The sequence below is a fragment of the Muntiacus reevesi genome, chromosome 8 (assembly GCF_963930625.1).
Source record: "Muntiacus reevesi chromosome 8, mMunRee1.1, whole genome shotgun sequence".
NCBI classification, from domain to species: Eukaryota; Metazoa; Chordata; class Mammalia; order Artiodactyla; family Cervidae; genus Muntiacus; species Muntiacus reevesi.
The window spans coordinates 8756477-8768994 of NC_089256.1; the positions used below are offsets into that span (position 1 = coordinate 8756477).

The 12518-nt window shown below is 45.0% G+C and overlaps 1 protein-coding gene across 1 annotated transcript in view; it reads right to left on the bottom strand.

Annotated features, from left to right (window-relative positions):
• The window catches only part of CLSTN2 (calsyntenin 2), a 712988-nt gene that overhangs the window by 149467 nt on the left and 551003 nt on the right, over nt 1-12518 (bottom strand). Inside the window, exon 5 of the mRNA XM_065942478.1 lies at nt 11289-11438. Within this exon, the coding sequence (XP_065798550.1) occupies nt 11289-11438 (150 nt within the window). The remainder of the gene's footprint in view (nt 1-11288; nt 11439-12518) is intronic.

Genomic DNA, 12518 nt, shown 5'->3' on the forward strand with positions numbered 1-12518 from the left:
GCGGTGTTTATGCCTGAACTTCTGATCGCTCAGACTGAGCATTTGACCAAAAAGGGGGAAATATTCAAGGGAAAATCACAGGCTCAAAAGGGCATTGCTTGTGCTAAAGCCCTGATGCCAAACCTAGATTTAATACCTGACCTGATGGAAGTTTTGACCTTCTCCAGGCATGTAATCCTTTCTTTCTCTCTTTCTCCCTTTTTCTTCATTCCTTCTTTCCTTTCTTCCTCCCTCCCTCTCTCCCTCCCTCTTTCTTTCTTTCTTCTGAAGTATAGTTGATTTACAATATTATATTAGTTTCAGGTGCACAACATATATACAGGGATATAATTTTATTGGCCAAACTGGAATTTTCTGATCAGCACCAGTGATTTGCCAGAGGGACCCTTTTCATCCCCCAAAGGAAGAAGGGATAATCTGAATAATAGACCCTTGCCTTTCCCCCCAGAGAAGGTGACCTGACCTGGAACAATTCTTTCTTTTCATGTGCTCATTACTTCCTTGCACCTCCCTCCTTCTATAAAAATTCTCCATTTTGTACAACCTCTGAGAACAGTAGTTGGGACGCCTGCCTGACTCATCAATTTTTGATTAAAACAACTAGACCTTCATATTTACTACACTGAGTTTTGCTTTTTGACAATCTTTAAGAACAAAAAGTTGGTACCCCATAGTGGAATGTTGGACCGCCTGGCAGGACAATGAAGGGGGGAACAGAGGTCAAGGAGCTGTCCTTTCCTCTGTCTTTCTGGAAATGCCCTCTTGTATATCAGCCTGCAACAAGGCTGACATCGCCAAAAATCCTCCAGTGGACACATCTCCAACTTCTGAACCCCATCTGTTTCTGTTTCTCTAAGCAAATCTGGGTACCTTTGTGAGCTTATCACTTTATGATTCAAAATCAATGCCTCTCAACTAGTAAAATCTAAGTCAGCTCTTTGCTATACTTGATCAATAACTGATCTGACTTTTGCAAGGCAGAGGGTGAAGCCAGCTGACCCCTGAGACCTGGGTATTTTTCTACATGGCAGGGTGGCAGGGAAGTGGACAACTGCAGAGGGAACAGACTATATACTTGACAAGGCTTAGCAGGCATCTTTTCTACTCTAGACATGCCTGACTGCCAGCCTTGTCCCTTTGCCTACGGAGTCTCATGGGATTTGCCTGAAAATCAAACCTCCTTTGCTGCTCAGTACTTTGAATTGGTTTTGGAATAAATACAGGACTTTAGATATTTTTCTAGAAGTGTTCCACTTAGTATGCTCTGGAATAATCGTCTTTTCAGGTGGTCTCCCTGCCCCAGTTTCTGCATCCCAGCCACCATCTACGTGGTCAGCCAAGCAGTGCTCCTGCTTCAGTACCCCCTTCATCATGTCTGGTGGAGCCTCTAGGCTTCCCATTGCCCTTGGGGTAACATAGGAGGTCCCCCTCTGGATCTGGTCCCCATTGGCCTGTCCAGTCTTCTCCCCCATGCTCATGCCATATCATGCTCTCCCCCACCTTCCTATCACCAGATCCCTAGTCTAGGACACTCTTCTTCTCTGTGCTAAAACTATTATCCTTCAAGATCTACCCCAGGTACATCTCCTCCATGGCCTCTGCAAAGTTAAGTCTCTCTCCTTCATATCCCCAATGCTCCCTCCAGCAGAACTTGTGTCCCTCTTATTGCCTTCTATACTATGAATCCTAATAGGTCTCTTTCCTCTATATCCCCAGCCTTCAGCACACCATGGGCCTTCAATAAAGGGGGACTGAATTCTTTCCAGAATATCTCCTACTGTGTCATGTGTGTGTCAATTTCAGTTGTCTCACGATGCAAATGACTAAGGGAAAATGAATCTTATCCAGCAACTTTCAGGCTGCTGTCTCTTCAACATAAAAATCTTAGACACCCTCTAGGTGTTTAGTAATATTTTCTGCCTGACCATCTGACTCCAAGCAAAAGCCATGGATATCCAGGTCTACCCCAGACTTACTGAGTCAGAATCTGGATTGTGCCGCCCCCCCCAGGTGCTCATGCGCACACTCAGACGTGAGAAGCACTTCTCTAAAAGACATCCATCTCCTTCCTAATGAAGGCCTGATTTGTGGAATGGTAGAAACACCTTGACAGTTTGACGCACCTGGAGAATTAGTCAATCCCAAAAGAACAGAGAAGAGACGGCCATTACGTGGTTGCATCTCCTTTTCTTTCTGTATTAGATAGGACACCTTACTGTGAAGGTAAAAGGAGCTGGAATTGGCCTGAGGGAGAAGCTCTAGGAAACGCCAGCGCTGGGTGAACTGATACTGGGCGAGGTGTAATTGGCTTCCGTGGGATGGTGCTCGGGGATGAAGCAGGCAAATTCTGCAGGGGCTGGAGTCAGAAAGCTGATTTGATGTGGGAACTTCAGACACAGAATGGCTGGATGTCTGGTTAGCAACATGCCTGGGAAGAAACGGTGAAGGCCTAGAAGGGAAGCATATAGCGGTTCTCTTCAGAGGGGAGCTGTTTTGCATAAAGTGAAAAAGTGAAAATGTTAATTCATTTAGTTGTGTCTGACTCTTCGCAACCCCATGGACTGTAACCCGCCAGGCTCCTCTGTCCATGGGATTCTCCAGGCAAGAATACTGGAGTGGGTTGCCATTCCCTTCTCCAGGGGATCTTTCCAACCCAGGGATCAAACTTGAGTCTCCTGCATGGCAGGCAGATAGATTCTTTACTGTCTGAGCCATCAGGAAAGCCACCATTTTGCATAAAGGGGACAGTAACAGACTGATCTTTGGGTCTCAGCTGGCAGGAGCAAGTAATAAATACAAAATCTGACTTGCAACAGTAAAAAGGAAAATGTCCTAAGTAAGTGCTGTGTGGACGATACGTTCAGCTTGAAATGTAGAGAGACATGGTCAAGGGATTATAAAGAACAATAAAGGGAGGGATAGAGAAGGGATGTGGGGCTTCACTGGTGGTCTAGTGGTTAAGAATCCGCCTGCCAGTCTAGGGGACATGGGTTTGATCTCCGGTCCAGGAAGATCCCACATGCGGTGGAGCAACTGAGGCTGAAAGCCGCAACAACTGAAGTCTACATCCCTAGAGTCTGTGCTCCGCAACAAGAGAAGCCACCGCAATGAGAAGTCCAAGCATTGCAATGAACAGTAGCCCCCACTCTCCGCAACTAGAGAAAACCTCTGCACAGCAACGAAGACCCAGCATGAGCAGAAATAAATAAATCTTTAACAATAAAAAGGAAGAGATGATAGTCCGTCACATAATATAAAAGTTAAACAAACAAAACCCTCAACCAGCAACTGAACTGCAAATGCTCCTCCAGCACACAGTCTGTGGCTCCTATAAGGGGAGGTCAGCAGCACCTTCTCAATGTCCATTGCTGCTACTGCCCCCATCACCCTGAGAGCCTCTGAGTGCATGGCATCCTCTGTGGTGCTCTGACCCATGGAAAGATGCAGATTCTCCCTGAAGTCCTCAGGTGTGGGCATGTACAACTGCTTGGCAGAAGGGAAAGAGACCCTAAGCAGACTGCAAGTCCAGAAGCCTGGCATGAAAGGTACAAGCTCGTATTCAGTGCATGTGAGGCAGGCACACTGTTTTCGTGGTTCCTATTAGAATCATTCATTTTCATCTCCATGAATAAGAGCTGCTATCAGGCCCCTGTGAGTTCTCTGAGCTCAGGACAAAGCACAGAGATTTAGTTTTCCCTTCCACTTGCACTAGTCTAAGTGATGCTTTGAGGAACCTCTTCTTCCCTGGGTAGCTGAGAAATGGGAGTAACGCAAGCTCAGGCAAATCTCCACCTATCCCTGCAGAGCAAGCTGACCCCTAACACCTTTTCAGAATTACAATCTCAGAATACAGCACAGAAGACAAAACGTATAAGAGCAAGAGACATGCCCCTAGTATCCTGGGGTCATTTCTGGATGCCAAGCCTTCCTCCCTTGCTGTCAGCTGAGCCTCTGATAAGTCTTGCTCTGCCACTGGTGAGTGATGGTGGTAAGCAAGTTTACGTTTAGGTGATGGCTGGAAAATTCAGTGAGTGTCTGTGGGAAGTCCCACTGACAGAACCCATATCATTTCTGGGAAGACAAGATTCACCCACAGAAGAAAGTCAGAGAATAGAATACTGGAGCCCAAGCAGATGATGCCTCAGCCAAAGTCTAAAAGGTAGGTGGCAGCAAAGCCAGGGGGTGGGAGCTGGGTAAGGCCAGCATCACCTTAGGAAAGCTGCAGCCCTACTTTCCCAGAAGGGGTTATGGTGACAGATAAATGGTCCAGTGGCCTAGGGCATCACTGGGGTCTGGGAGCAAGGGAGGGCTCTAACTGTGAGCAGGTCCCTGGCTTCCCCAGGACAGCTCCTGGGGAGAAGCTATGTACAGCATGGCTTCAAGGGCTGATTGGGAGAGAGTGGTCCAGGGGAGACAGAGGGCTCTGAGCGTGATGGATTGCTTTCACTATGCAGCAGTCCCCTCCTGCCTGGAGGGAAATGACTTAGAACAGGTACAAGAATTTGAACTGCCAAACTGTGTTTGCGTGGTGGCTCTTGCTGCTTGCCAGAAGCCAGCCCAGGGAGGAGCCTGTTCTTCTGGGCAGTTACGCCTGGCACATATCTGCAGATCCCTCACTCAGAACTGGGTCCCAGGGGCTTGGGGATCATCGCAGCTCCTCAACCTGCATCCAAAATCTTGACTGTCAACCCTCCCCTCCCCCTGACATCTCCAAACTCACTCCCCACTTCTCCCTAGTCCCTACCCACTCCACAAACCAGACTGGCTTCCTGAAACTGCTCACTGTGCCCTGAATAGCCTCCTACAGTGTAGCCTTCACCCCTACACCTGCTTCAGGAAGAGCCAACCCTCTCCCCTAGGAACCGAAGGCCTCCCCCAGTGAGGGACAGCCTGCTTCATCTGCGATTAGTAAAACAAAACAAAACCAACCTAGTAAAACATGGCTCACTCCAGTTTGCTCTACAAAGCTGGGAGAAGGGGCTGGACAGGAGGCATATATCTGGGACTAATGGCCATGCTCTTCCCTGGAGAAAGGAGCACTTCAAATTTCCTGGCAGCCCTAGCCAGTAGAAGAGAGAACTGGCCCCAAGTTGGGGGCAGAGTTTGCCCCCGTGGAGGAGTAAAGTGGGCCGGTATGGTGGAAGGAGGGAAGATTCTGCTCTCAGTCTGGGAGCTGGGATAGGAATTCCAGGAAAGTATTTTGATTTTGACCGCTGCCACACATATCAGAGACCCAGGAGCATCTGTCTGTGATCTGTTAGCCTGCTGGGGTGATGGCTGGGGAGAGAGACCTAAAGCTGTCTACAGTGAGTAAGCTTGAGGGAAGAGGGGAGTGATGCAGAATCAGCATCAGTCACCCAAAGCTGGCAGACTCAGGAAGGGAGCCATCATCAAGGCATTGGTCCTAATGTAATACCTGTTTACACCACTTTGCCTGGCATGGTGAACTGATACGGGGAGGTGCTGCTTCCTTCTTATTTCTGTTCCACACAAAGTTACATGTTCCATCATTCATTCATCCACTCAACACTTGCCAATCACCTGCCTTGTGCCTGGCCCTGTGCTGGGCGCTGCAGACACGCCAACAAATGGACGGCATCCTTGCCTCCTTGGCCTTGTTGTCAAGAGCGGAAAATAGCCTTGTGCGCCAATGTAGGGCCCCACGCGTTTTTCATACACAGAACAAAACATTGTCAACATGTTTTACTTTGCATACATTGAACACTGAAATAAGTACAAACTCTGTTTGGAAATTACATTTAAATTTAAGTACAAAAATGTGATTCCAAATCTGTAGGTATCTCATTTATCAAAGACAAAACAGATTGGGATCATTCTCTAGACATGGCTTTGGGTTTTGCTTAAAGTCCCATTGGGAATGTGGTCCAGGCTTAGAAAGCTTTTATATTCTCTCTAGGCTTTCTTTTCAAAAGCAAGACTTTCACTGGGGCCAGTTGTTACATGTCAAAATAAAACAAGGCAAGTTCTTTACTCAAATAGCTTTCCATTCACTCATTCATTCATTCAAGGCCTATTTCCTGAGCACTTACCATTGGGGCCAGACATGTGTTAAGCCTGAGAAATTCTACTGTGAACAGGAGAGACAGAATCCTGTCCTCAGGACCCTAAGGGACGAGTGAATTACACTCAACCAGAGCTCAGGCCTCCTGAGGCTGTGGACACACAGGTTCCCATTCTGGTTTGTACTCTTCTTCCTGCCTCTGACTTGATCGTAAATAGATGGACACTGAGATGACCCACCGTGCACTTCACATCTCATGTATCTCACCTGTGTCTCCTCTCACCCAGCATTTCATCTTTTTTACTTTGTTCAAAGGAGCTACCCTTGTGGCTCAGTGGCAAAGAATCTGCCTGCCAATGCAGGAGATGTGGGGGTTCAGATCTGGGTCAGGAAGGCCCCCTGGAGAAGGAAATGGCAACCCAATCCAGTGTTCTTACCTGGCAAACCCTACAAACAGCAGAGCCTGGTGGGCTACAGTCTATGGGGTCACAAAAGAGTTGGACATGACTGAGTGACTAAAAAACAACAAACTTTTTTCAAGAGCTAATGATTCTGGCTCTCTCCAAGGGTGGATTTAATTACCCCTCCCATCTTTCTAGCTTCAAGATTAAGGGAGATAAAGTTGTGCAGGGGACAATCTGAGGGCAGAGATTCAGGTGGTCCTCAGGTGTTCTTGCTTTGAACCATGAGGTCCTGCCAGTCTGGACTGCTGAACTGGATTAGTACTGAATGCCTGACTAAAAGGCAGCCATTCAAAATCTGACCAGTGGTCTGGCATCAGCCTGTCTGATAGGGACATGAATGAAAAACACAGCTAATCACATCCTTTCTGTGTTGTTCAGTCACCAAGTCATGTCCGACTCTTTGCGACCCCATGGACTGCAGCACACCAGACTTCCCTGTTCTTCACCATTTCCCAGAGCTTGTTCAAACTCATGTCTATTGAGTCAGTGATACCATCCAACCATTTCATCCTCTGTCATCCCCTTCTCCTCTTGCCCTCAATCTTTCCCAGCATCAGGGTCTTTTCCAGTGAGTCAGCTCTTTGCATCAGGTGGCCAAAGTATTGGAGCTTCGGGTTTCAGCATCAGTCTTTCCAACAAATATTCATGGTTGCTTTCCTTTAGGATTGACTGGTTTGATCTGCTTGAAGTCCAAGGGACTTTCAAGAGTCTTCTCTAGCACCACAGTTCAAAAGCATCAATTCTTCAGCACTCAGCCTTCTTTATGGTCCAGCTCTCACATCCATACATGATTACTGGAAAAACCATAGCTTTGATTATACAAATCTTTTTTGGCAAACTGATGTCACTGCTTTATAATGTGTTGTCTAAGTTTGTCATAGCTTTTCTACCAAGAAGCAAGTATCTTTTAATTTCATGGCTGCAGACACCATCCTTAGTGATTTTGTAGCCCAAGAAAATAAAATCTGCCACTGTTTCCATTTTTCCCCATCTATTTGCCGTGAAGTGATGGGACTAGTGCATTCTCTTGGCAAAACTCTGTTAACTTTTGACCTGCTTTGTTTTATACTCCAAGGCCAAGTTTGTCTGTTACTCCAGGTTATCTCTTGACTTCCTACTTTTGCATTCCAGCCCTCTATAATGAAAAGGACATCTTTTTTGGGTGTTAGTTCCAGAAAGTCTTATAGGTCTTCATAGAACCATTCAACTTCAGCTTCTTCAGTATTACTGGTTGGGGCATAGACTTGGATTACTGTGATATTGAATGGTTTGTCTTGAAATGAACAGAGATCATTCTGTCATTTTTGAGATTGCATCCAAGTACTGCACTTCGGACTCTTTTGTTCGCTATGAAGGTTACTCCATTTGTTTTAAGGGATTCTTGCCAATAGTAGTAGATAAAATGGTCATCTAGTTAAATTCACCCATTCCAGTCCATTTTAGTTCACTGATTCCTAAAGTGTTGATGTTCATTCTCCATCTCCTGTTGACCACTTCCAATTCATGCACCTAACACTCCAGGTTCCTATGCAGTACTGCTCTTTACAGCATTGGACATTACTTTCATCACCAGTCACATCCACAACTGGGTGTTGTTTTTGCTTTGGCTCTGTCTTTATTCTTTCTGGAGCTATTTCTCCACTGATCTCACATAGCATATTGGGCACCTACCAACCTGGGGAGTTCATCTTTCAGTATCCTATCTTTTGTGGATAGAATAGTGACTATGGCTCAGATCATGAACTCCTTATTGCAAAATTCAGACTTAAATTGAACAAAGTAGGGAAAATAACTAGACCTTTCATGTATGACCTAAATCAAATCCCTTACGATTATAGAGTGGAAGTGACAAACAGATTCAAGGGATTAGATCTGATAGACTGTGTGCCTGAAGAACTATGGACGGAAGTTCGTGACATTGTACAGGAGGCAGTGATCAAGACCATCCCCAAGAAAAAGAAATGAGAAAAGGCAAAATGGTTGTGTGAGGAGGCCTTACAAATAGCTGAGAAAGAAGAGAAGCTAAATGCAAAGGAGGAAAGGAAAGATATATCTATTTGAATGCAGAGTTTCAAAGAATAGCAAGGAGAGATAAGAAAGCCTTCCTCAGTGATCAGTGCAAAGAAATAGAGGAAAATAATAGAATGGGAAAGACTAGAGATCTCTTCAAGAAAATCAGAGATACCAAGGGAACATTTCATGCAAAGATGGGCACAATAAAGGACAGAAATGTTACAGATCTAACAGAAGTAGAAAATATTAGGAAAGGAGGCAAGAATACACAGAACTATACAAAAAAAGATCTTCTTGACCCAGGTAACCACAATGGTGTGATCATTCACCTAGAGCCAGACATACTGGAATGTGAAATCAAGCGGACCTTAGGAAGCATCACTATGAACAAAACTAGTGGAGGTGATGGAATTCCAATTGAGCTATTTCAAATCCTAAAAGATGATGCTGTTAAAGTGCTGCACTCAATATGCCAGCAAATATGGAAAACTCAGCCATGGCCACAGGACTGGAAAAGGTCAGTTTCATTCTGATCCCAAAGAAAGGCAATGCCAAAGACTGTACAAACTACTGCACAATTGCACTCATCTCACACACTAGCAAAGTAATGCTCAAAATTCTCCAAGCCAGGTTTCCATAGTACGTGAACTGTGAACTTCCTGATGTTCAGGCTGGATTTCGAAAAGGCAGAGGAACCAGAAATCAAATTGCCAACATCCACTGTAATATCAAAAAAGCAAGAGAAATGCAAAACATCTACTTCTACTTTATTGACTATGCCAAAGCCTTTGACTGTGTGCATCACAACAAACTATGGAAAATTCTGAAAGAGATGGGAATACCAGACCACCTCATCTGCCTCCTGAGAAATCTGTATGCAGATCAAGAAGCAACAGTTAGAACTGGACATGGAAAAACAGACTGGTTCCAAATTGGGAAAGGAGTATGTCAAGGCTGTATAATGTCACCCTGCTTATTTATCTTATATGCAGAATATATCATGTGAAATGCCAGGATGGATGAAGCACAAGCTGGAGTCAAGATTGCTGGGAGAAATATCAATAACTTTAGACATGCACGTGACCTCACCCATATGGCAGAAAGCAAAGAACTAAAGAGCCTCTTTTTTTTTCCCCCTTCTAAAGATCCTCTTGATGAAAGCGAAAGAGAAGAGTGAAAAAGTTGGCTTAAAACTCAACATTCAGAAAACTAAGATCATGGCATGTGGTCCCATCACTTCATGGCGAGTAGATGGGGAAATAATGGAAACAGTGAGATAGTTTATATTCTTGGGCTCCAAAATCACTGCAGATGGTGATTGCCGCCATGAAATTAAAAGACGCTTGCTCCTTGGAAGAAAAGCTATGACCAACCTAGATAGCATATTAAAATGCAGAGCTATTACTTTACTGACAAAAGGCCGTGTAGTCAAAGCTGTGGTTTTTCCAGTAGTCATATATGGATGTGAGAGTTGGACTATGAAGAAAGCTGGGCACAGAAGAAATGATGCTTTTGAACTGTGGTGTTGGAGAGGACTCTTGAAAGTTCCTTGAACTGCAAGGAGATCCAACCAGTCCATTCTGAAGGAAATCAGTACTGAATATTCATTGGAACGACTGATACTGAAGCTGAAACTCCAAAACTCTGGCCACCTGATGCGAAGAACTGACTCATTGGAAAAGACCCTGATGCTGAGAAAGATTGAAGGTGGGAGGAGAAGGGGCCGACAGAGGACGAGATGGTTGTATGGCATCACCGACTGAATGGACATGAGTTTGAGCAAGCTCTGGGAGATGGTGATAGACTGGGAAGCCAGGCATGCTGCAGTCCATGGGGTTGCAAAGAGTCAGACATGACTCAGCAACTGAACTAACTGATGGGACCAGGAAGCTGAACAATGAAAGATACAGGGAGACATACATAGAGAAGAAGGTAGAATGTAACAGGAGCTTTAAAGACATATGAAGGGAAGGTAACAGACAAAGGCCACGAGGCAGAGAAGTCCATGGAATATTATGAGCTATCAGTAAGCAGAAGCTGCAGCAGCAGCAGCAACCAAATGGCAGCACAGAGATGACTCTAGCATCCCTGCCCAGCCAGCAGGACTACTGACGTGGCCACTAGAACTCTTGTTACTCCATAAACTCTTCAGTCCTCTGTGAGCTCCTTCTCTGCACTGGCCTTCCCATCCTTATTTCTCCTTAGTTCATTGCTGTATCTCCATCACCTAAGAGTAAGCTGAACCTTCTATCTTTGCATCCTAAAAGAGCTAAACAAAAATGCACATCCATCTAAGGCCATTGTGTCTCCATTGCCAGAGCCAATAGTTTAGAAAGCTGCTAATGCAGAGGCTGTATTCTGTGTCTCCAACCTCTGCCTGTATGCCCTCCGTGCAAACCCAAGGAACATGCAACCTTCCCCGGGTGCTGAGCGATGATCAAAACTTGAAACGCACTAGCAGCGTGTAGGCTTTACGGCACTTTCTCCTGAGCACTGTGGGATAATTACTATTGATTGGAAGATGTCATAAGACTTGAAAAAGGGCACCCTGGACAAACTGGGCACATGAGTTAGATGAGTTGCCTTGGACGTTCTGAGCTGTACAATGGGGGTAATATATCACCCGGGAGTTGTGAGAACAAATAGGCTACCCCATTTCTCACAGCAGAGTGCCTGTGCTTTACAAACTCCTCTATGATACATTGCGGTGATCAGAAGGCAGGTGCAGCTCCTCTGAGACACACGGCCAAGCTGCCTTCAGCCGACAAGACTGACAAGAGCAGGCCCACCTTGCCAGCCAGGCTTGCAAACTGGCTTCACGTCCACCTGCACCAGGGTGTCCTGCGCTGCGGGCTTCTGTCCACAGTCGTAGGCGGTTACTAGGATCTCATACTGGTGCTGCTTGTCATAGCTCAGCTTCTCCGTGTTTCTGACGTTGCCTGAGGACACAGGGACAATAATTTCAGATCGAGTGAATCAAGTTGCAGTTCTTCAAAATCCCTTCTGCCCTCCTCCAGCCTTCACCAGAATAAAATGTCCCCATTTCCTATCTCTTTATAAAAGCTAGGGCACATAGGGAGTGTGGCTTCCACACGTGGTCTGCTTGAGCCTTAGTGGCAGAGTCCTAGGAATTGCTGGCTGGAGCCACTCCAGCTGTGGGACAGAACCGGCAGGGAATTCTGTGCATCTGGAGTCCAACTGGTTGTATTAAGTATGGGGTTGTCAGAATACCACCCTAAACTGTGACTATGTCCCTGATATAGGGTGTCGTGTGCTCACGTTACATGAAATCTCTGGGGAAAATATGGAATTCAGAAACTTCTCAACATGAATTTTTTTTTTAACATCTGGGCTCTTCGCCAGGAACATGCGCTGCCTCTTCTCACATTATTTTGCTACCAAAGAGGAAGTAAAATCAATAAGAGAAAACGTGTGACCTCTCTTCTGAAAGCTACACAGAATAATAGATTCCTTGCCCTGGTGGCAAAGACATTTTTCTTCTCCAAGAGAGATCAGATATTGTTTCTGAGTCATTTGTGTGTTTTTGTTCCTGTGGGTTTGATATAACGGTTCAGAAATATTTGAAAATTAATGAGCAAACTTTTATTTGACTATTTTTGCTGAAATATAATTTTGGTTTCAAAAATGAATCAAGGCCTGATGTACATTTAATTCTTTTAACTTTTTGATTCCCAGAGATGAAAGTCTTCCTTTGAGAAGAATAATTTCATTCTGGCTTTTCTTTTCCAATGAAAATTAGAGTTGACAGCAAATTAGAACTCAAATGATATCATCATCCTTTGCTAGAAGCAAAGATGGAAATTAAAAAACAAATCAACAAACAAATACACAAACATGGAATCACTGACTCAGGTATACAATTTCTATGCACGTTTGCTGAATTTTTTGAAAAAAATATGAAAGTATAGCTGATTTGCAATGTTGTGTTAATTTCTGCTGTACAGCGAAGTGACTCAGTTATCCATACATATTCATTTTCAGGTTCTTTTCCATTATGG